At 26.2% G+C, this 26201-nt stretch overlaps 1 protein-coding gene and 1 long non-coding RNA gene across 5 annotated transcripts in view; one reads left to right on the plus strand and one right to left on the minus strand.

The window, feature by feature from the left end:
* The window catches only part of LOC110282957 (uncharacterized), a 50559-nt gene extending 43775 nt beyond the window's left edge, over positions 1-6784 (plus strand). The window contains exon 3 of the long non-coding RNA XR_002376755.3: positions 6552-6784. This is a non-coding gene — a long non-coding RNA (uncharacterized lncRNA). The remainder of the gene's footprint in view (positions 1-6551) is intronic.
* Positions 313-21694, minus strand: LOC107447417 (TELO2-interacting protein 2). Of its 4 annotated transcripts, XM_071179550.1 has the most exons (13): positions 21497-21694; positions 21295-21409; positions 20797-20894; positions 19426-19585; positions 17813-18019; positions 16037-16224; positions 13847-13972; positions 10162-10302; positions 7996-8145; positions 3553-3659; positions 2566-2651; positions 1423-1496; positions 313-472 (listed from the first exon to the last, which is right to left on the minus strand). In XM_071179550.1, exons 3-13 carry the CDS (start codon positions 20890-20892, stop codon positions 380-382), a joined length of 1428 nt encoding a protein of 475 aa, XP_071035651.1. In that variant the 5' UTR covers positions 20893-20894; positions 21295-21409; positions 21497-21694; the 3' UTR covers positions 313-379. The 4 variants fall into 4 exon arrangements, with proteins under 4 accessions (XP_071035651.1, XP_042896818.1, XP_042896819.1 ...); XM_043040884.2 differs by lacking the exon at positions 21497-21694 and having other exon boundaries at positions 21295-21451; XM_043040885.2 differs by lacking the exon at positions 21497-21694 and having other exon boundaries at positions 21176-21301.
* Positions 21695-26201: the final 4507 nt, after the last annotated feature.

Raw genomic sequence — 26201 nt, forward strand, 5'->3', positions numbered from 1 at the left:
CCATAGCTGTCTAGGAATATTTTATAAATAATTTATTTTACAGACAGCAAATAAAAAAAAAACACATTTTTTACTAATTTAAGCGTCCATAACAAAACTAAAAATATTTGCTATTTGATATTTGTAAGAATTAGCAACTGATACATTTTATTACAAGGATCAAAAACTATTTTTAAATCATAACCTACGCATTATAGGGGTGGGGTCATTGAAGAGCATTATATGTAGATTAAGGTCATAAACAAGTTGTGTGCAGTTTTAAGTTAAATAAACATTACATCAATATTAACAACAAAAAACTAAACAATAAACTAACAATATATGAACATAACATTTATTTATAAAATTAAGTTCTTATTTACAGGTTACAATTAAATATTTAAGATTCAGTTTTATCTATCACAGATTTCAATACCTTTACACATAGTGCATCAACATCTTTCGTATCTTCAATGTATTTAGTGACAATGCCCTGAAAATAGTTAAAAGTTAATAAAAGCAGAAAAAAAGCATGTGTAAGATAAAATACAGTCGGGTACATTTTCGAACACTATGACACTTTAAATAAATTATTGAACTTGAAATCGTAATAGCAAAATAAATAGTGTATTTTCTTTTAGTCCCAAAACAGGCTACCAAAATGATAGTTAAAATACTTGTTTTTGGTGGGAATAAAGATAAATTGAAACAATCCTAATACATTTATAATTTGAATTTATGTATAGAATCATTAAAATAATATTCCCCATAAAAAAAATTACTTTTAACTGCACATACAGAGTCTTTCAAAAATATTTAAGCATATTAAAATTTATATATTTCCTGTAGGAAGTTTGAAAATATGCTTGCCGATAACATGCATGCTGATATTTATTTTAATTGCAATTGTAGAATTCATCAGCAATCAAGCGAGAAAACTTTTTTATAAATTTTAATAATTTTTTTTTAAAGTTCTAGGTTTTTACTTTTGAATATTATACCTCAAATAACATAATAGGGCAAAACTGAATTCTGTATAAAGTTGACAAAGTAAATCTACATACATATTTGTATAGATTAATTTCACATTAGTCTATCATGTACTGGTGCACTCGATAAATAAATAGGCATTTATGATATGAAAATTACAGAATGAAATGATATGGAAACTATCTAATACTTAATTCTTGACTTTACATTCATTATCGACAGTGTCCATATTTGCATAAACTTTTCATTCCATTGATCGTATAAATTGTTTATTACTAATTATGTTACTACTTTATTTATTAATTATGTATAAGAGCAAAAAATAACTAACTTTATGTTTAATTTTAAGGAGATAAAGAAAGAGTTTATAAACTCCGTTTCAATAAAAAAATAATCTTATTTATAATTAGTTTAAAATAGAAATTTTTAAAGAAATTATGAAAAATATGATACCTCAAATTCCTCTTTGGAAGCACACTTTAAAAGAAACAAGCACTCTTCACACAATTTGTGTATTACTTCAACTTCTGAAAATAAAAATTTATGTTTATAACAAAACAATATCTTAAATGCTATACAAGAGAAAAGATATCACTTAATAATTATTAGAAAATTAATCTAAGTGATTTAATATCAGCAACAAAAATGTAACTTTTTCAAAATGCTAAAATTTTTATTTCAAATGATATCTTTTTAAAACATATACTAAAATTTGCTGAAAAGAAAATTACAAGTAAGTTTTATTCAGTTTTCAAGTTCCATATTGAAATTAGCTTATAACTGCTTTATGTTCATAGTTTTTTATTTTCTTCTTCTTTTTTTTTGTAATTTCCAAAGAATTTAAAACAAGTATTTCATTTTAAGTTCCATCCAACCATTCAATATTAATAAAGATAAACCAATATATAGTGCAAAATATGTAGTGTAAAGTAAACTATTTAGAGACCAACCACAAAGCAGATGCTTCGTTTTAATGAGGGACATTTAGCACTAAAAAATTAACATTAATATAAAGAAGTGAGAAATAATACTGTCCTTCAATGCAGCTTTTAAATTACAGTAAAAACTAAGCTTGTTTAACAAATATTTAACAATAAGTAATCAATTTTAATCAATTATTTTAAAAACAGAGATCATAAAAACATATTCAGCAATAAATACTGAAGAAAAAGACAACATTTACAATTTAACAAAAAATAAAGATTCCTACTTTTTCAACAAGAAACTACAGTCATATCTTTATTTAATTTTAAAAAAATTTCTTTTAAATTATGAAAGCTATTACAAATGTCATTATGATGCTAAGAATCGATTTGTCAGTTACAACTAACAGGGGTTAGGCAACAATCAAGTATAAATGTAAAAATTTTAATACAAATTTAAAATACTTTAAATATTTGAGAAATTATACATGCATAATAGCAAACGATTTAGATCTTTTCAGTGAAAAAAATATTTAAATGTATGAAAAAAATAAATTTAAATTAACACTGCTAAATTAAAAGGAAATTATATTAATCTTACCAGTTACCTACAACCTATAAATTAACTTTTGAATATAATTATCATAAATAATAAGGATAAATAAATACATACCACATTTATCAGTATATTTTTGCTCGTCAAAATCTTCCAAAAAAATAGCTAAACATTTTAATATTCTAAAGCAATAGTAAGACATCCTAAAAGAAAGAAATATCTACTAATATCAATAAATATATGGTAGTATTTAGATGTACTTTTCTATTTAAAAAAATATATTGATTTAAAAATGAGTAAAAGATGATTTAACCCACTAGCGGTTCTGAACATAAAAAGTTGTATAGTTTCCATATTAATTGATTGGGAAATAGTGTATAGGAGAAAAACATTTTCCCAATTTTGCACTTTTTCTAAACCACCAGTGGGTTAATAAAAAATATTATTATCAAAGTTTACTTTTTAACTATGATTAAATTAAGCATTGTTGAAAATTAAATAACCTAGATAAGAAAGTTTCTAGGTTGACATTAATGTTGCACGCTAAATAATTTTAGGTGTCGATTTGTTGAACCGTTTTTTTAATAACAAAAGGTACTAAAACTTATGTATAGGAGCACATATTTAGGAACTGAAATATAGAGTATTAAAATTTGTAAATATTAGGTAAAAGAAGTCTTTGTGAATCCATAATACTAAATAAAATTTAAATATTTAACAGGTTCTTTTTCTAAAAAAATAAATATTTTATATAGTTATAAAATTAATTTATAATTAATTTTTTTAAAGATTTATTAATTGACAAATAATGACATTAAAAGAAAATTTATGAGAATTCAACATACATAATGTTTAAAAAAAATTATTCATTAAAAAATAAAACTGAATAGTTACAAAAACTTTTAAAAACAAAACTATTCAGATTAATTTTTATTTCACAATGTAATAAACAAAATAAAAAGGTAATTGTCATTGATGTTGCATAAAAAACAATTAAAAAGGGACAATCTGAATTATAAAAATATTAATAGACACAAAAAATTTATTGTTTAAAGAACATAATTTTATACAATTGTTCTTAGACAATATAACTAAATTTCATACCTTGGCCAACAACTTCTAATCACATCTTTTAAAATTTTTAAGGTAGTTATCAAACAGAGAGGATTAGAATCTTTCAGGAGACCATCTTCAATCACTTTCCATAGACGCTATTTTAACAAAATTAAAGTCCATTTTAATCACAAAGTAAATAGATCAAATTATAATTTTATAACTAATGTATGAATGATTTTATAACAAAAGTTATGAAACAATGTGAAAACTGCTTTGCTAACTCTTTGGGGACAGTATTTCCTTTTATGGCAGCAATCAGTGACATTATTATATGGCATTAGCCTCTTTTGACTGCTTTCATTAATTGCACTATTTATATTAACACAAAAGTATAACCAACAAAAATAGACAAAAAATGAAAAACTTTTTTTTTGATTTAAATAGTTTCCTTCGAAACTTAGCTATACTTTCAAAAAATTTTCTAAAAAAAAATATAATAAGTAAATTACTCAATATCAGAAAAAGCCAAACTGAATGAAAATAAACTTGAGTCGTAAGTCATAAAAATGAGTAATTTTGATACTTTTGCCATTGAAAAAAATATCAAGTGCTTCTATTCTTTTATGAAATTCAATGAAAGCTTAATATGAATATGAATGACAATACTTTTGAAAATACTTTAACACTGATTTATCAAAATGCAAGTTTTCTAAAGCTGCAACAATGAGAGGAAATACATTTTGCACAAGTTGGCAAGGAACTATTCTCATTATTTTAAAATCTATACACATTTATTATTATCACATGTTGCCCTCTCACTACTTAAAAAAAATAAAATGAATGAATGCAATGTATCAAACAAGGATAAATATGACACAATTATTTGTTGAATTTGCAGATTACAACAAAAATTTCAATTAGCAAATTTTCCCAGTTAAGCTTAATCACAACCTCCAAATCACCGCACTTTCTTTTTCAATACTGTGCCTAACTCTTATTTCATTCACTTTCTTCTTATTTTAATAGATTAAGGCCTACCTAGCAAATGATAATGAAGAAAATCACAAAAAATAATTGAATTAAATTTTCTGATGGGGAAATTTTTTTTAACAATTTATTAAATACAAATTAGAGATAATCTGAACTTAAAGAGGTAATTCTACAAATCAAATTATGAACATAATATGTTTGAAAACTTAAAAAGAAAATTTAAAAAAATATTGAGGCCACTAAAAAGTTATTTTAATTAGTAATATCACTTTCAATTTTTTTCTCAAAATAAAATAAAATTGTAGAACTGTTGCATATATGTTAAAATAAAATTGTTGAATTTTTTTTTATGCTAAGGAATAGAACAGGTTTTATCTCTACAAATTTATGTATTAAAAAAATAATAATAATCTAAACACCATAAGTTTTTTCTATGAAAAAATAAAAAAGCTCATCGCAATGGTGTGCATTTTTAACAGCCTCAGAATTCCTTTCGTGATTTTAAATAACTTTTTTTTACATACAAAATAAATTAAGTTATAAAATTCATATTCTTGTATCAGATGCAGTTCTCATTGCTACAGAAAAATTACAATTTTACAAGAATTCAAATTGAAAATGCTGCAAAATTAAATCAGATATTTTGCTAAAGCATCACACTTATAACAATTTTTTATGCAGTTCATAGTAAATGATATTAACAGGACGGCTACAAACACTCAGAAAAAAAAGCTCCCTTTTCTTCAGACTGAATTTAACTTTGAATTTTAATTGAGTTTCTCTTATTTTTTGTAACCGGATGCATAAACTATAATATTAATTATTTAATTTTGCTGTATTCTTAGATATAAAATATATTATTTATTCTTATTTATGAAATACATTACTAATATTTATATATACATTACTACACAAACATTTTTAATTATTATTAAAATGTTTGTGTAAATGTAGTATAAAAAACAAAGAATTTCTTTTCAGAAAAAAGTATTACAAGAACAATTTTCTCAGGAAAAATATTATAATTTAAGAACCTCAAACTCAAATTAATTCATTTTTTTTTATTTTTTTTAACATTTTATTGTAGTTCTATGACATTTCTTTGAGTATTCTAGATTTATAAAACTTTAAATAAAAAATCCAGATTTATCATTTAATTAATCAAATACTATATTAAAAAAAATTGCCTCAATCTTTGGAATAGAGAACTAATGGTTAAATTGTAAAGTTCTACTTAATACAACTTTAATTTTACTTTTCTTTCTAAACTATTCTCTTCACTTTTTCCTTTTATAGTGAATGGCATTTAAGAACCATAGAATTGTGATATTAGCAGGCAAAATTCTAAGTTAGCAAACCAGTCAATATAAAAAAACTTAACATTTTTTACAATTACAATAATCAGAAATTATTTCTTCAATATAAATCCCAAATATATATTAATGAACAGAAAATTATAAATTAAACTTATATACCTTTAAGTGTTTAAAGGGTGGTAGTATTTGAATAAATGAATGAATGTGAGAAAGGTAGAGCAACTTGATATGCAGTTTGCATTCCATATCTGCCCTTATTAGAAGCACATTTAAGAACTCATCATAACGATTCCAAGAAATCTGAGTCAGCTGAAATATACACAATCATTTTAAGAACTTAAAACTAAAATTTTAAAACATATTACATATCTTATTCCATAAGTTCTATATTCTATAATANTAAATTAAATGCAGATTTGAAAAAAAAATAAGTAATTAAAAAAATAAGTAATTTAAGAACTTATTTAAATATATTTATATATATATATATATTTCTTTGCCATAAATAAAAAAATCCGGGTTTATCATTTAATTAATCAAATACTATATATAAAAACATAAAAATCGAAATATACTATGGGAAAAATAAAAATAAATCATAAAACTTTTAATCTTATGACCAGATTCTGATGTGCTAAGGAACAATCTTAATAATCACACCGTATATATGTGAACTAATGATATGTTATGAAACCAGGCTCTAACATGTAATCTCCCTGAATAAACGCATCTTTTTTTCAGAACAAAATAGAGCCCCCATCATTCAACTCTGCAGCATCTGACAATTATTTCAAAGCAAGTTGAAAATTTTCAGCATAATTAGAGATGATGGACCTTGTGCCATTAAACACTACTTTTTCAACTCATTTTAATGTAACTACTGATGAGAGAGGACTTAACAGCTAAAAGATGACAATTAAGCTGAAGACAAAGATTTGCCAATTTTTTTTTCATATTATATCAATATTTGTGGTAGAAAAATAAAACAGAAGTTTTTAACTAAACTTTATTATAGTCACTAATCATTTTAAGTATATATTTACAAAATTGATTTAAGAAGTTTCCCCAATTATTTGACGATTTCTATTTTCCGAAAATCCCCTGATCCTGTGTGTGTTGGATAACCCAGCTGTTCCCAATTTTTTTTCAGTTACGGAACTCTAAACAATCTAACTTCTTTTGGCAGAACCCTGACCGTTAAAAAAATCAATTAGCAGATGTTAATATGCTAAAAAAAATAATAACAAATAAAACGTCAATTTAATTTAGAAACATTTAATGTGAAGAATGAAATTTTGTCATATTTCATCAATTAATAGTAAAAAAATTAGGTTTTATGTAAAGCAGTTAAATTCGCAAGTGCAAGTCGTCTGCAGCAACTTTTGGTCTATTAGTTTTATTATGGCGTATGCATAAATAAAATTGAAGAATAGTTGTTTTTGAAAAGAACTGTCAGAAAAGATGAGAATGATTATCAGAGAAAAACAATCAAAATTCTTGAATTTGATTAATTTTTTTTTAATTTTAAAGTTTGATGAGAAATACTAATACAATCATTTGTGAATGTGTATTCTTTGAGTAATTTATTGAATATATTTGTATCAAAAATTTATATAAATAAAATATATTGCCATTAAAATTTGAAATTTTTTATTGACAAATTACTTAAATGATTACATTAATAATAACCAAATTATTAAATAAATGATCGATTATTGGTTGAATACAAGCCTATTACGCGTTTCATAAATGATTACTTGTTTAAAAAAAAAGGCCCTAACTCACGGAACCTCGGTAACCTTTCCACAGAATCATAGGGTACCACAAAACACCTTTGGGGAATGGCTGGGATAATCTACTGTATTTTGATTTTGAGATCTTTAAAATACGGGAGAAGCATCAATATTTAAAATAGGGAACTAATGGTTAAATTGTGAAGTTTTCCTTAATACAACTTTAATTTTAATTTTCTTTCTAAACTATTTTCCTCACTTTTTCTTTACATAGTGAATGGCATTTAAGAACCACTGAATTGCAATATTAGCATGCAAAATAGTTAGCAAACCAGTCAATATAAAGAAACTTACCATTTTTTACAATTACAATAATCAGAAATTATTTCTTCAATACAAATCCCAAATAATATATATTAATGAACAGAAAATTATAAATTAAACTTATATACCTTTAAGTGTTTAAAGGGTGGTAGTATTTGAATAAATGAATGAATGTGAGAAAGGTAGAGCAACTTGATATGCAGTTTGCATTCCATATCTGCCCTTATTAGAAGCACATTTAAGAACTCATCATAACGATTCCAAGAAATCTGAGTCAGCTGAAATATACACAATCATTTTAAGAACTTAAAACTAAAATTTTAAAACATATTACATATCTTATTCCATAAGTTCTATATTCTATAATAGTTCATATTCGATTAAATCATACTTATAATAAAATCAACAATGGAAATAAATTTGAAAATTAACAAAATAAGTAAAATATTCATTTGTATTAAAAGAAAACAAGAAGGAACAAAATGATGCAGATTTTAAGAATTAAAAGAGAGTAATGTGTTAATATACGAATTCCTAGAAATATTTTACATACTTTTAACTATAAATTAAAATATTTTTATGAAGAAGAAAAAAAATAAAGATTAATACTTTCCTTATTTTCCGAAATGTATAAAAAAATTATCTGAACTTTAAAAATAGATAGGATACTGAGCTAGTGAATATGGTATATAGTTCAGATTGGTAATATAATGCATCATGTAAACAGGCTACATAAAGTTGCTACTACATTAAAGAAGACAGATAAAAAAGAATTTCAATAACATTTTCTTTTTGTTTAAAATAAAATAATTTTTTAACCTAACATAATCTATTCTTATTTACAGAAATAGGTAAAAATTGAAATACTGATTACCTTGTATTAAAAATGACAAAAAAGAGAATTAAAAGAAATTGTATGACAAAAATCTACAGTTAATAATTCTATTTTTTATATCATAAATACTTTAATGTAAGTGCAGTGAAAATATACACAAAACATAGACAGAAAGATGCATTAATAAAAGCAGAGGAATTGTGAATTTTTTCTGCGAGACAAAAAAAAGAATAACATTAATATTTTTTTTTCATGTGTAAAGGAAATAGCCCTAACTTAAAAAATAGGAGGGACAATGAGTCCCTCAACGTCACATATACTTCAAAATAATCATAAAATTGTGTCAAGTAAATATGCAACAGATATTTGAAATAAAAAATATTTGATAGAGAGCACATAAGATAAGGTTTCAAGAACATATTTTAAGATTATAGTTATTTAAAATAAAATTGCAGCTGTCATCTAACACTATGTACATATTTAAATTATACTTACAATAAAATTTTAATACTGATTATCATGGGTATTTGAATTAACTGAAAAAATAATATTTTGTGCATAAAAATAAAATATAAAAAAATTGATTTAGAATTAATAACAAGGATTAAAAATTATCAGATTTGAAAGAATCAAGCAATTTAGGTATATACAAAGACACCTGAAAAATATTATTATTATAAGCATGAAATTTTAACTAAGCAAATTTTCTTTGTGTAAAAAGTTTTTGATTATTGAAAATAATTTAAAACTACTATAATAAAATAGCCTGTAAAAAAGAGAGGCTAGAAAACATCTGATTAACCTTAAGTAAATGCAAACAAGTAAATGTGTGAAACAAATGTTATACAGTATACAAAGCATTGCATTATTGTACAGCAAAAAAGAAGAAAAAAAATCCTGCACTTGATAATAAAAAAATAAATCTAACAGAAAACAATGAAAGTTTAAAAAATGAAATTATAGTGGTGAAAAAAAGTATGAGACCATCCTTCGTAAAAGATTTTGCAAGGTTTCAAAAAGTGGAAATTAGCTCTTTTTGATTACAGATTTTAGTTGATAAATTGTCTTATACTTTTTATTTATATATACATCTTTAACTAAAGCACATAAAAAGATTTTCATAAGGTTTAAAACCAGGCTTTTGGCAGAATACTTTAGTCTCTAAATATTGTTCTCGAATAACCATTAAGTTGTGGTAAGAAATTTGTGAATTTCAGAATAATCTTGCAACAAAACCCGATTTTGGTCCATCAGTTCATCTTTTATTGGAACTTTTTCAGTTTTCCCAAACATATTCTTAGCAAAGTAACTAATTCAAAGTTTAAAAAAATAATATTCTGCAATAATCATATTAATATAGTGGTGGCCTCAGACTTTTTTCTAGCACTGTATATAAATAAATTGAGGTAAAAGAACAAATAAAAGAATGAAACAAAATTTCATGGAAAAACTATTTTACCTTCTGGTACTTGAAATCTGGCAATTTTAAAAAACAAGGTGCTAATGCAGCTATAATATCTTCATCAGAACTGTGCGTGTAACCTTTTAATAATGAATAAATAACATCTGCTCTATTGTCAATTTTTATCAAAGTTGGAGGCTAGGCAAAGGAAAAGAAATTATTCATCTGATCTTAAATGTTAACAAATAATGTTAAGAAAGAGCACAAATATAACAATTAAAAACTTTCAATAGTATATGAAAATTGCTTAGAAATTAACTTTCTTTAAGTAATCACATTTTCACACAAATGAAACTAAAATATTTAAGGAAATGTTTGTACCCGTAGCACAATTTAACTTTTTACAGGGTGTCATTTTTTTTTTTTTTTTTTTTTTTTTTTTTTTTTTTTTTTTTTTTTTTTNGAAATTTTGTGAGACATTCTGAAAATGTGCGGTAAGTTGTGATCAGACTTAAATAAAATTAAAAACTTCCTAATTGTGTGAAACACATATTGATAAACTCTTGTTAACAAGTTACCACCTTTTGTCGCGACCTCTTTTTTGGAAAATTTGTTTGAAAATCAAGTATTTTTCTTACAAACGTTTAACTTTTATAGAACTCGATATTGATTTATACCACAGAAATGACTATGGTAAAAAACCCAAAAAATTGAAAAAAGAAATTCAAAAATATCACTTGCAAAAACACTTTTTAAATAATTGAAAAAATAACGGAAATTTGAGCAAGAAAAAAGTTTCTGTAAGAAACATTTTAAAACCGACAAATGTTAACACTGCATTAATAAAAATATCGCTGCAAGAATTTGTTTATTTATTTAAATTGTGTGAATATGAACCTCAGTTTTTGATTTTAAAATCATGTGAGCACAAATCTCAATGTTTGGTTTTAAAATGGCGTGAATACGAATCTCAATGTTTGATTTTAAAGCAGAATGAACATGAATCTCAATGTTTTATTTTAAAATCACGGGAATATGAATTCCAATATATAAATTTTAAGTCATTTCAACACAAATCATAATAGTGGCTTTCAAACTACGTGAATATAAAACATGATATTTGATACAAAATCTTGAAAATACAAAGTATGATGGTCAATCTTAAATTGCATCAATAGGATGCGTGATTCTAAATTGTGAGAATGCAATTTAAAATCGCGATTGCATTGGTAGGTAAAAGCATAAAAATGTTTCTTTTTTTTTTCTCTGCGAAATTTGAAAGCAAACTTTTTTTGAAAAGGCAGATTATTATTATTTTTTAGCAATAGTAGAAAATTTCTGTGATAGTAAAAAATTTTCTATGAGCAGCGGTCACGTATATTATACAGGTCAGACTACGATATAAAATTTGTCAAAATTATCTTACAATTTATATACACATACGGAAGTGCACACAAAACCGTTTCTTTAGATAATAAGTAATTAAATTATCCTCATAATTCACCACTATTTAAAAAGTAGTCTTAACAATAAATACAGTTAGCAAAGTTATTTATTTTTTAACACTTTTACTTCTTGAACATAAGTATTATGATCTTTCTGTAAACAAGTTCAACATTTTTCAGATAATTACAAATCATTCCTCATCATCAGATATTACTATTTTAATGCGTTTTTATATCCAAACTTTGGTGTAATACTAAGATAAAAATGCATTCTTATAATTTAGGAGACAAATTTTGAACTGATAATTGGCATGAGACTTAAAAAATACTATTTAATCACTTCTAAAGCTAACTTACTGTGCTATAATAAAAGAATGCTTTGCAGATCTATTAACCTTTCAAATATTCTTGTTTTTCTTATTTATCAAGATGCTGAAGAAAAAAGTTTTTAAAACCTACTTTTTTTTATAAAGAAAATAAAGACAGTAAGTTATTTATTATTTTTTTTTATTCCTAAGGAAGAGAAGAATATTTTAAAAATAATTAAGGCAGATACAGAATATTTAAAGAAAATGATTTGGAAATAGTTGAAAGTTCTGTGATATGTAGAATACAATAATTAATAATATTTTGATACATGATGAAAATAATGATGATGATAATACAAAAAAATGCTACTAAATAAGCAAAATGTATACTCCTTTCAAACCTTAAGTTTATAAATCAAAAATTTCCATTAATTGTATGTTGAAAAGTATCTTAATTATTAATTAATGTCAGTAACACCTCAAAATAAAAATTTGAAAAAAGAAATTTCAAAAATTTTTTTAAATATTTGAAGACTTTGTGTCTTCAACACATTTTGCATTAATCTATAGATACTAGTGACAAATTTTTTAGATTAAAAAAAAAAGTTATTCCTTCTTTATGATTTATTTAAATATGTGCCATAAAAATTGATGGAAAAATGATATTGACCAATCTTTACTAAAGGTGGCTAGTGTTATACATATTATTGTTATTTGAGTACAGCAGAGCAGAAATTTTTAGGCAAAGAGACCTATAAAATATTTCAATTACATAATTGAAAATAAGCAATGCAACAAAGAAGGCGCATGAACAACCTTTACAAAGCTAATACACAACCTACAAAATTTATAAATACCGTCACATAATAAAAAAAAAGAAACAAATGAATCAAAAACTGACAATAATTTATTCAAAATAAAATCTCTATTTTTATGTGAAACAATGTATTGCACAAAAGGCATTAAAAATTCCACAAATTAAATGACGTTAAAAAATATAACTATGTTTTAAACACTACTATTTACATATAAAAAAAGTTAAAATACTAGTTCAATAACACAAAGCAGTATTGGAAGTTAAAGAAAACTAAACACTGAGATATGTAAAATAAGAAAACTGAAATTTTAATGCTTTGAAATTGAAATTTTTATGCTACTTCTTTTTATAAAAAGAAGGGAGAGGAAAATAATTGTTTTAACAAGTACATATATATATTTTTTGAGAGTAGTTTTCATTTGAAAATATTTTGAAACATAATGATAGAGTGACCACCAACACTAAAAAAAAAATTCTGATTTTTCCAAAATAATTTCATTAAATTTTTTTGATTTTGTAACTAGTAGCATATATTTTATTATTAATTAAGTTATCCTTTATTTTTAAACAAAAAATATTTTATAAAACATATGAAGTGAGCATTACATATGAAGTGAAAAAAAATTATTACAAGATCTTATTTGGAAAAAAAATATCAGACTATCAGGAGCATCAAACATAAATTTATTCATTTTAACTAAAAAAAAAATTTGATATTTTTGCTTAAGTCCTAAATATTTTCCTGATTTTTTTAGATTGATAAGATTTAGATTGCCAAAAAAAAATATATAAAAAATATTTGTATTATTTGTTAAAAGGAAATGTAAAAATAATGGTCATTTTTAAAACGAGTTATTTTTTTCATGAAAAAAAGAAATGACATGTTATGAATATTTTCACAAATTAAGTACGTAAAATATTGCAGAACTTAAAACATTTGATAAGACCTCGTGGGTACGCAAACTTTTTGAAATTTTATTTTAATGCGACTGTAAGTTTTGAGAATTTTACTAATGAAATTTTAGTGAAACAAACATAAAACAGTTTAATTAAGAACAGTAAAGAATAAAAATTTTCAAAAAAAAAAAAAAAATTCAAACATATTCAGTAAACAAATTATATCCCTTTCCCAAATATAAAGATATAAAAATTATTAAATATGATAAACTTACAACATTATCAAGTATATGACTGAAGCACTGTATGGCAATAAGATGATGACATTTTTGATGACTGTCCAACATAAATATATGTGGTGGTGAGAAAACTTCACATAAATAGTCTGCTAAGTACGGATGCTAGAATGAGAAATATGTTTATAAATAATCTAAATTTATGCACACCTTAAAATTATAATGACATGTTCATTAATTTATACCTTTTGAAGTTTATTATGATTTATAGATAAATTTATAAAAGAAATAAATTTTCTTTTTATCTACATACTGGGCAATTTTCAATTCACTTTGATGGAGAGCTCAAAGCCATCCATGTTGCTCTCCAACAACTTGCTGTTCGTCTTACCCGTCCCGAGAAAGCTGAAATTTTTTTCAGATTCTACCTCTGTCATTCCGGCTTTGTCAAGCAACCCAGAAAATAGTAGTTCCCTTGTTTTGAGAACGTCTGTATTGAGAGAAGTGTTGCATTTCAATGGGTCCCATCTCATTGAGGTCTTCGAGGAAACGAAATGGCTGACTTTTTGGCCAAAAAAGGAACTTATATTCTTCAGAGATCGTGTAGTGATCTGTCCTTCCATTCCGCTAAACTTGAAATAAAAAGAATCATCAAACAATCATTCCATCTTTGGCATCTCACGCTGCTACAGATAAGTCCTGGAATGTGCTCTGTGGAACTCACAGTATTCCAGATTCACCCCATGCTACTGCAGTAGTCATGCTTAGACTTTTGACCGGACATGATTGTCTACGTTCTCATTTATTTCACCTCAAGCAGACTACTTCATCAGATTGTCTTTTATGTGATTCCGGACAAGCCATGACTGCTGTGCCTTTGGACATGTGCTCTGCACTAAAAGACTTTGTATTGTTAAGAAGTACTTGAGAGCTAATGAAGTAATAGTCAATGGCTAGCATTTGTTTAATAATAATAAAAGAAAGAAATCTTGAGATGTACGATCACTTTTTATTATTCATATATTATTTTCCACTTTACGAAAAAATAAGGATTTCCTCTGTATTTACCATGTTAAAAATATTTAAATTTTAATGATCGAAATTCCATTGTTAAATTTCTTTTTAAATCATTTATTCTTTTTAATTCATCAAATGACATATCAACATTGATGACAACATCAGTGACACAAATGACATCGAACATCAAATCAACAGAAAAAAAAATCGAACTTAGAGGTGTGTGGAAGTTGTAGGATGGTGTAAAAAGTATAGGGGGGAAACTAATCTAATAAAAATATTAGAGACATTTACGAAAATTCAATTCAATATTTTAAATTCTTATTTTTTTATGTAGAAGTAAGCAAAGCTTGTTTTATGGTAAAAATATTTTAGATTTTACAAAATAACCTTAAATTTATTTATTTTGAATATTAAACACAGTGCATAGCCAAGTCTTTCAACAAAAAATAAGCACCTTTTAAGTACTTTTTAAGCAGTCAAAAAATATTTTTAAGCACTATATACATTAACAAAATGCAAAATAATTTTCAAGGACTTTACATGATCATGATAAAATAACAAGTTTTTGACAAAGAACTTTTTCTTGATTATATTAGCCATTAAAAAATGATCAAGAGATTTTTTGGTTCGATTTCAGAGGGTGGAAAATGAAGATTGAAATTGAGAATATCTTGCAAAATGCAGCAGAGTTGCACTTTAGAGTGCACTAATCTCACCAAACCCAGCTCACTATACGTGCGGATCCGCAAGTATTTCATCAAACCTGTAAAATGAATGGCGCTTTCATACGCTATGGACCAATGGTACGCCGAAATATATTGTGGTTGAATTTATTGTGAAAACATTGAATAGAACAACGTGAAAAGAACGCTTTCGCATAATAGGTGGCGAAAATTAACATGGTAAAGAAAAAAATCACATATTTGAAAAGGGAAAATTAAGCACTTTTGTTTTTTTTAAAAACACCCCATGAAAAAAGCACCTTTAAGCACTTTTTAAAAACGCTACTCACCATGTTTACAGTTGTAGGAAACAAATTTGTGAGAAATATGTTTCCAGCCGTATTGGTGAAGTCTGCTTTAAACAACACAAAGAAATAAAAATAAAATAGTATTTAACAGTTTTAAAATAAAAATAATCAGCACAGTACAATAAAAGTTCTTACAAACATTTCTTTTTTCAACAAAACGTATTATTTTGAAAACTTACTTTAACTTGAAGTAAGAACCATGAAAATATGTAACAACTACTTGGATTTTTGTACCATTTGTCCATCTCAAAATAGGGACGTATTTCTTTTAAAATTCTTTTGAAAATTGTAGGATAGAAGCTGTCATCACACAACAAACTTGGCAAGTCATCATGGTTTGAGAATGATAATAAAGACTTCAGAAAATCTAAAATATTTAAAACAATTTTTATGGCTAAATGTAATAATAGTATGAAAGTATATATAAAATAATATTTTAAAATTTTTTATCAAAGTATGCAAATTAATGAGTTTGTACATTGAATGTTTAAAAATTTTATATTGTACAAAAAAATATTTTTCATAACTTTCCAACCAATTATTAATTAGAAAAAAATATTTCTCTACTCTTATATATATTATATACTTATATATACATATTATATATTCAACACTCATCCAGTATAGATAACTCACAATTTTCAAAATCTTTGACAATATCCTATGAATGAAACTTTATAGAACTTTGTACTGGTACTTTTTTATGGTCAAAATAATGGAAAAAAATCTGGCATAAATTTTTATAAGGAGGATGGTAAGGAAATTGCAAAACCTATAACATTTGTTTATAGGTTTTGAAAAATGATTGATTGCATTATTACCAGTTATCTATTTCTTGATTGTATTGCGCATTGCAGGAGCTACCTTTTCTTAAAACAGATCATCGATTCCAGATACCTTACAAACCTCATTCTTTAAGGATATTTGTATTGCAATAGTCTTTATAATATTACCAAGAGCAAAATTATATCCAATATTCTGCACCAAGACTTTTTGAAAATGACAAATATATCCAAGGGTATCGATCTTAAAAATTGAACTAACAACTCTCACTAGTTAAATGAAAATCCTTTTATCTAAAAAAATAACAATTAATATTTCACAGTATAAAATTGCAAAAAAAGGAATCTTAATTAAATATCAAAATCTGGATAGATGAACTAATAAACATATGGAAACGAACGCTTATTAATATAACTTTTATAGCGAATCAGACATAAATTGTTCTCCAGGGATGTGGACTTAATCTGCCCCATACATATAACATTCTGCAGGGTCAATGATTATTTTGTGATAAATGACAGTTGTGATAGTTTTCTGCTTCAGGAGTAACATGAATAAAACTTCAAGAAGGTATTTGCATAATTTTTTAAACTGTTTATTTCTACGGGAAATTATCTACAGATTTTATCGTGAAATAAATAATTTGTTTTTAACTCTTTCTGATTTCATACAACTTCTCAAGTGTTTTGCTCCAAGATCAACTCTGAAAACTTCCTTAAAAATAGTAAAAATGGCTATTTTTCTAATATTTTATTTTAATTACATTGTCAACTATTTAAACTTTAAATTCATATTAAACTTAGGCCATTTAGACCATCTGTTTACTTATGAGCTGTGTTGAGTTTTATTAATTAATACCCATATAAAAACTGAACACCCTTTCTGCAGTAAAATAGTGGGAATAATTTCTTACAGGAAATGAATGTTCTTAGTATTGTTACTTTTTAGTTCGAGAAAATAGATTATTTTGTATTATAAAAATGAGATTTTTTATAGTTGCATCAAGTATGTATCACGTCTAGCAGCATTACTTCAATATATTTTAAATAAAAATCAGTTTACAAATCGAAAAAAAAAAAAAAAACATTTTACTTAAGTACACAAAAATTAATTTAAGGTTTCAAAACATTTAATTTGCAATTTATACCAAATTCACTATAATGTATCATTACCCAAGCTAGATTTTTTTGAATAATCACTGCTCCAAATATGGACATCACTATGTGTAGCACAAAGAATCAAGCTTTTGATGATTATCTGTGCTTTATTCCTCTCCACTTCTAATAGTAGATCTTTACAGGAATGCAGTAAATGATCACAATACTTAAAACACTTCACAGCATTGCTAGCAGTATATGGAAAATCACTTGAACTGTAGTCTAAAAAATTAAAAATATTGCACATTTTAACGTATGTATATAAGGTTGGCTAATATTCAGAAAAAACATTTTAATAATAACAGCTATTAGTATTCATTTTGACTACCCCAAAAGTTATTATTTTCAATTTGAAAACAAAATGTGTCGGATATGAGTCTATGAATTTCAAAACTGTAAATTAATTTGTTTTCTAGCAAGTTAAAAATATGAAGGTAAACATACAAAAATTGAAGTCAAAAAGTCATTTATATATAAATGGAATTTGCACCAAAAATTTATGAAAAATTGCACAGAAAAATTTGTTAATTTTAAACAGATTATAATGAGTCACAAAATGATAGATTTTTCGAGATAATAGGTCCTTAAGTTAAATAATCATCAAAACTTTCTTATTCAATAAAAAATAACAAATAATCATAATTAACCTCAATTTCAATCAAAGCATAAATCCACATAATTATCATGGTTGCGGCATTTTCACATCTTCTGTTACAGATTTTCACACACTTTTTTTAAATATTTTAATATGTCATTATAATACACAGCAAATCATGTATTTCAGTAAGTAATAATTTCTTGATCTACTCGATTAGCAACGATTGATCAAATTGTTCATTTCACACTCCATTATTGACAATTCATTCCCGATCTCACATGGTACAACTGCATTTTTTGCAGTTATTGCTAAGGGGTTTTCATAGTTTTCTAATGTTACATTATTATACAAGGGAAATTTTGAATCGCACAATGGAAGAATTTCTTTTTGATGCACTCTATTTGTGAAGAATTTATTGTCTGTGTGGTTTTGTTGATCGCATTTTCAACAGTTTGGGGTTTCCACATAGTTTTTAAAATTTCAATTAAATTTTTAATATAATATTATTACGATCCACAAATTCCAAATCACGCATTTGAGCAATCATATTAAGACCTGCTTTAGTCATGACAATTTCATCTCAAACCAGCAATTTCTTTCAAAATAGGAAATTTTTTCACACTCTGAAATTGAGTGTATGATTCTTAGCAGTAATAACCATTTTATACGTAACGTGAGAAAAAATATGCAATTCTTTATGTCAAAATGCCGAATTTCATTTCTTAGATATCTAATTTTTTTCAAGTTATAGCGGAAAATAGATTAAAATCGAACAAAAATTGGAAGTCGGGTAAAATTATAAGCGGAAAGGTGGAGGATTGTTATCCTTGCATACTTTTTCTTAACAGGTTGCAAGAGTACAAAGAAAAAATATATTTTTTTTTGTGAAGGTAAAAAAGTTTTTGTTTATTTTGATTATTAAAAAGTACCCAAAAAATGAGACTCTTTCGGTAAACGGACATTCTCTCTGTACTTCTTGGTTACTAAAGAACATTTAGAAAAAATAAATAATGGAATTTCTTTTCATTACCTCTTTCCTCTCCTTTTATAAAGTTTGTTAAACCAAATCCAACAATAAGCTCATATAATTTCACTAAAATTTGATTGTCAGTTATACCAGGTTTTGTAAATAATTTGTTGAAATTTTTTATGTTAAACACAATCCAGCTTATTTCATCAATATTCAGATCCTATAAAAAAAATTATGAGTTTAAATATTGCCTTGTTTTTAAAACATTTTATAATGTTTTAAAAATAAAAATATGATAAGTACCATAGAAAACCACCACTAATAAAATCTATAGATTATAAAATCAAATCTGCAAGAATCGAAATGCTACAACCATCTTTAATAATTCAATTATTGTCATTTGTAAGATCAAATTTTCGTTAATATACATATAATAAAATGGAAACTCAGCTTTTTTTTTTGTCTGAATAAATATAATTTTTTATTTCCTTAAGTTTTGAAAACATGAAATTTTTATACAGGAACGATAAACAAAAGGAATAAAGTTATAATTGTGGATTACACTTCTTAGGGAAATTTAAAGATAAGAATTAAAAAATTATGATCATCATATATTCTTATGTGATAATCATATAAGAATATCATAATCAATCATAAGAAGAATATCATAAAGAATCATAAGATGATGAGGTAAATATATCTTCAAAAGAGGTCAGAAAAGTGCTTAATATTTTAAAATGAACTTCACAGTAAAGAAAGAGAAATATTGAAAATTACTAAGCTTTTAAGCCATTATGATTCTTTAATTTCAAACCTTCTAATCACCCAAAGCTATGCTAATATTTTAAAACCCCTTAATTAACCTTCAAATATAGATCCAACAACAATAGAAAATAATAATTAATTTAGTGTAATTATAAAGATTAATTTTGAAATATTTTTTTCTTAAGTGTTTGGTTTATAAAATCAGACACCTAATGAAATCAAATGGTTTTAAGAACTGGTGTGATTTTAATAGCCAGACAGCACTGTAATTGAAAAATATACTATTCCAAAATGAAAAATTTTAATACCTTTCGGTTAGCTGGGCTCAAGTAAATAATGTAGGCCTGCACCAACTTATTCTTTCCCTTCATTTACTTTTATAAGCAATCAAACAGAAGTTGTTTAGATAAACAATAAATCTAAACAAAAAAAAAATTAAATAAATTTTAAAAAAGTAAAGAAACATTTGAATTTTCTTACACCCAGCTAATCAAAAAGTACCAAAATTTATAAAAAAAAAAGAATAAAATTATTAATTAAAATAAAAATTTGCCCTGCCAAGTAGGTCTATAAAGTGAGGATTCTAAAGTTTGTTCACACGAAATCAAATTTACACAGTAGGAAACTTTTTCATGAATTCACATTCAATTTAGTTATATTCCTTACCAATTCGTTATACTCTGTTTCACCAACTGGTAACTTCTCTTGTGAAATAATATCTACATATTTCTTAATGATTTCTTTATTACTCACTTCATCCATGCCTGAAAAATTTAAAAGATATTTAAAAAAAACATTTAAAAAGTAACGAAAGGTTAACATTATTGTTGTTTAAAACAAATCAGCGTTTTATCTCGAAATTATTAAAAAAATAATAATAATAAAGTACGGTAAAGTGGGTACATATTAAAAAAAAACATCAATTTTATACTTGTAAATTGAAAAAATTTGTTTCATATTTTTAGAGACGTTTAATGGGATTGTGGCAAACATTTTTATTTCAGTTTTAGAAACTGATAAAATAAATAAAATTATGTTTACAAACTTTTTGTTTATGATAAACTTATACATTGTGTACATAATACAGTGTATAGTACATCATACAACTTTAGTAAGCATCTAATGCTCTATATTTTATAATGAAAATGCTAAAAAATAATTTACTTGTTCGATCCCTAGTGGATATTTCACTATCGTGATCTGGTGCTGCCAACTAAATTCGCCAAGATGTGATTCAACCCAGGCGATCCAGACAGCACATCCAAAGACGAAATCGTCACTGATAGGGTGGGGCTAAACAAGAGTCACTTTCACATGATTCTACTCAGACCACGCTCTCTCAAAAAACGCCCAGCGGGAATCTTGCCAAATTTTGGCAGCAATTTTAGCACAGATCACGGTACGAAAATTTCCCCTGTGTTTCATGAGTTTGAAAAATAGCAAAATTAAAACTATTTTTCTTTGTTTTGATATTTGTTGTACAGTTTCCATTTCCAGTTTTAAAAAGCGAACTGTTTTCTGTCTGTTGGAATTCATACAACTTGAACGTCATGAAGCCCATCCCACTTTTGACGATACGTGAAAACGTCATTATTTAACTCTTTGACCACGCCCTCTCAAAAAACTCCCTGTAGGCACTTGCAGAGATCTCGCCAAATTTTGGCGTTAATCACTCCCGTGATAGCTAGAGTAATTCTAATTTACTATCAAGATGGACAGCTACATTTTCCTGTCTCTTTTGTAAATTGTCGTCATAAAAATAAAAAATATTTTTATAAGTATTTTACATTGAAAGTGACAAATATTATACCATATCAGTAAGTATAACATTAGGAGAAACGTATAGGAGATAATCAAAGCAGGTTTTCCCTTTGAGGCAATTACTTCAGATGGCAGCACTAAAGAAATATGATAAAAATGATTTAACAGACTAAGAAAATTTGATTGGAAAATGATAAAAGAAAATAAAAATTCAATATTTTAGTAACTTTCGAAGCATTTATTTTTTTCAAAAAACTGAAAACATTTAAAACTTAAATTTTTAATTTATTATGATAGTGAATCAAACTTTATGCACTTAAGTAATCCTATCGTCATTTCCATTTCGCATTGAACTAATTTTGCATACCGTGATATAATTATGAATACTTATTTATTGGAAAAAAATTAACAGCTATCGATGCTATTTCAATAATTTAAATTAAATAGTAACAAGTTCTTGCAAAAAAATTTCAATATTTTTTTTTTTAGAAAAAAGAAAAAGAAATATTAGATTTGATAACATTCTTGTAAAAAAATTTTATTATCTCTATCTACCTAATCACTATGTATATTTTTACCTTAAATATTTTAATGTTTGTACTTTTTGCTTCAAGAGATAGCTTAATTAGAGTTAGCTGCCTCACTCTTCAAAACTATGTTTTTGGAATTTTAGGAGGGATTTAAAATTTTGGAGCACAACAAAGAAGCAATAAAAGTAAAGAAATAATGCAAGCAATGTGTTTTAAGTTATTAAAAATGGTTAAAATATCGAATATTTAAAAGAAAATAAAGGCATGAAAAACTCATATATTGTCTTTAAGATGCTCCTTCGATCAATTAATAAAATTGAGATTAACAAACAATTTAGCATTATAAGCGCACTAGAAAAAATTTTATACTAATTTTGAAAAAAAACCATCAAAATTATTAAGAAATATAATTATAGTTATACGGGTGACTATAGTTATACGGTTGACTATAATTATACTATAACTATAGTTAAAGAAATATAACTATATAGTTATAAGTCCTTCTCACATGGTGATTTAAAAAAAAGTAAAGTATCAATGAATCAGTATACTGAGAAATACCACAAAATCAAGCTCAACAGTGTAAGGCACAGTCACAATTAAAGAGCTTAGTGGAAGTATGCTTGCATGATTCTTATTTCAAATTAGGCCGTGGTAGATAAAATAAGGCAAAGAATTAGTCCCATTTTCTAATAAATTGGTAGTAAAATAGTTCTCATAAAAATTTTTTTCGTTCTAAAAATATCACTTACCTGATTCTTCTACTAAGTTTTTAGTTAATATAGCTAAAATAATTTCAGTTTTTTTTAAATCTAATATTATTTGTTGCCCTTTTTGAGGGCTTAACGTTATAGAAATAAGCAAAAATCGTTTTTTGTAGTTAATCCATGGAGTTAATCCACTAGACTCCATGAGTTAATCCTATCAGAATAAAAAAAAATGTATTTTGTATCACTTGGCATGCATGATGCTATTGCACGTGTCCAACTTTATGGTAATCAAAATTTACTACTTTCAAGTAATTTTCTCTGGTGCATATCCCTTTCGAGGGACCGTAAAATACTTATTTCCTAAGTATAGATATTAAAATTGCGTACTATTGGTGCCGTTTTAATAATAAGCAAATATATCAATATAATATTTAATACCTAATTAGATAACCCTTCAGCATTTAAGTTTTGTGAAAAAATACATTTGTCAATAAAAACCAACAAAAAAAGATTTTTTTTTTTTTTTACCTATTGGCAAAAGGGGTCTTGGTTTGGATTTGATGGCGTTCTCACACTTTTCAACTACAATAATCAAGATAAATAGTAAACAGTGCGCATGCGTCGTCATTGCATGCGTTGCTATGGTGACCGCTACTGTTTGAGATTTTTTTAGAATTCTTTTTTTTCGATTTTAATTTTGTTAAGCATTAAGTTAGTGAGTTTATTTTTGTGATATAGGACCAGAGAGATCCCATAAATACTTCCTGAGTTGTGAATAAAAGAGAATTTCATCATTTGAACGATATTTTTGTTTTTATTGTTTTAGAATCAGAAATTCTAACCCACAGTTTAATTAAGCTGTATCGTTTTCAATACTAATTCAGGTGAACATCACAAATAAAGAGGGTCACGGTCCCAAAAGTTAGAGTTGAAGCAAGAAGAAAACGATGACAAGGCCTAAACTTACCGAGGTTGAAAAAGCCAAATTTAAAGAACGAAAGGATTCCGTTCCCAAACCAAGCACGAAGCCCGTCTCTCACAAGAGTACCAAGCGGTTGAGATACTTGAACCCTACCGAAAAGCGAATGGTGGCTCTCCGAACCCCATTCATGCAAATACGAGAACTGGGTGTTGATTACCAGTTAGGGATAAAATGATCATTTGTCAATGTACCCAATGACTTGTACAAAACCGTAGACTGTCTTCCACGCAATATAAATGATTCATTCACTATTCGTGTAAAATTGAAAAAAAGCACCAAGCTTTCAAATCATATTTCATGTATGAACTTGTGAATCCGAAATCTCCTTCAAACACCATTGTACCAATCCGAAAATGTTAATATTGATCTCGATTTTCTGCTCAATGTCTATTCAGTCTTCAAAAGAATTTACACAAAATATGTCTGAGCTGCATTCAAATATGTCTCCGAAATTGTGTACATAGCAGTTCAGGATCAACAGTTAAAGATGTTCAAGATGAAAACAATGAAGTTGCTTTTCCAAAAAAAATTAGACAGCAACCATTTTGCCAATGAGTAGCGGTGATCACAATTCTTTTTTAAAATATTTTTTTAGTTACTCACCTAGTTGGAAATTGACGAGCTATCCATAAAGATATAAAAATACGTTTACGCACAAAAAAAGAAGAATAAAAACTTTAACTGTGATTTACTTATCTTGTTCTGTTTTTCATCTTTTTTATTATTATTATTATTAATTAAATCTTGCTCTTGTTCTTAATTTTAAGAAATTTGGATTGATAATAATTCACGAGAGTTTTCGCTATTTGTAATATTAGGGGGGACTTTTAGGGAGTTCTAAATACTGAGAGAGACATATACCCACCGTCCCCCCTACCCGCGCATGAGGCTTATGTGAGGCCCAATGCTGAAAATTTCAATAAGTGTTTCTGCATGGCAAGCAGAACGGCAACTTTGATACCAAGTGAAACTACTTATTTTTTTTAAAAAAAATAGAACTCTTATTAGAACCTGATAAGGATTTTGGAGCATGACCATTTCTCTGTCTGAATATTTACAAGAAGTGGTGGAAAAAATTTTCTTTTGATTCTTATTCATTTAAATATTAATTCACTATCTTTGCTACAGCTGGAAAAAATATTTTCTGAAACTACAGAAAAGAGTTGTAGAGTTTTTATCAAAACTGCACCAATTACCATAATTCCATTGGTACATATTACCGTCGGTAGTACAGATTAATTGTCATCTGTGGATGACAATTTTCTACTATTTTCCTGAAAAATTTCCCATTTACCTTGACCCATTAACTTTGCTTTTTAGCTCATAGATTATTTTATTTTATTTCAATTAATGCATATTATCAATATTAATTAAGCATTAGGTCAATAATAATATGGCCATTTTTTTACGGTTCCCCAAAACGAATAAGTATTTTTTCTCCATTAACTGTGCTTTTTAACAGATAGATAACTTTTTTTTATTTCAATTAATACATATTAAGCCGCGATGGCTCAGGGGATAGAGTGTTTGCCTTGCAATGAGGCGAACTACGTTTGAATTCCAGCCATTCCGATCGAAATGAAGCTCTCGTGACGTCATAAATCCGTGAAAGTCAGTTAGGCCGTATTACGAGCTCTTGATTCCGCTCGGAAGTTGTTGTTGTTAATTTACGTCGCACTAGAGCTGCACAATGGGCTATTGGCGACGGTCTGGGAAACATCCCGGAGGATGATCCGAAGACATGCCATCACAATTTTGATCCTCTACGGAGGGGATGGCACCCCCGCTTCGGTTAGCATGACCTCAAGGAGACTCCAGATCTTCTGAGCCTCAACGGCTAGACCTGATTAATAATAAAAAATGATTGCTTATGAAAAAATAATTTCATTGAGATAATGATGAACATTTAGTTGAAATCCAATTACCGCCAAGCAATCTGAAAAACATTTTCGTAGTTTTTCTTTCCGTGCAACGCAAAATTTGATCATTTGAATTTCAACTTAATCACGGTTAAAATAAATTGTTTTTGTAACTTTTACAAACATTGTTTTTCGCTGATACTGAAATTGCGAGTTACTTTGATTTTTG

This window comes from Parasteatoda tepidariorum, chromosome 4, assembly GCF_043381705.1.
Source record: "Parasteatoda tepidariorum isolate YZ-2023 chromosome 4, CAS_Ptep_4.0, whole genome shotgun sequence".
Classification (NCBI taxonomy): Eukaryota; Metazoa; Arthropoda; class Arachnida; order Araneae; family Theridiidae; genus Parasteatoda; species Parasteatoda tepidariorum.

Coding starts and splice junctions, on each gene's coding strand:
- LOC107447417 (XM_071179550.1), bottom strand. CDS start 20,892: ATGGATGAAGTGAGTAATAAAGAAATCATTAAGAAATATGTAGATATT. Junction 13,973..16,036: donor GGTTCTTACTTCAAGTTAAA/GTAAGTTTTCAA, acceptor TTCTCATTCTAG/CATCCGTACTTAGCAGACTA. Junction 10,303..13,846: donor GTCATATACTTGATAATGTT/GTAAGTTTATCA, acceptor TCCTTTGCCTAG/CCTCCAACTTTGATAAAAAT.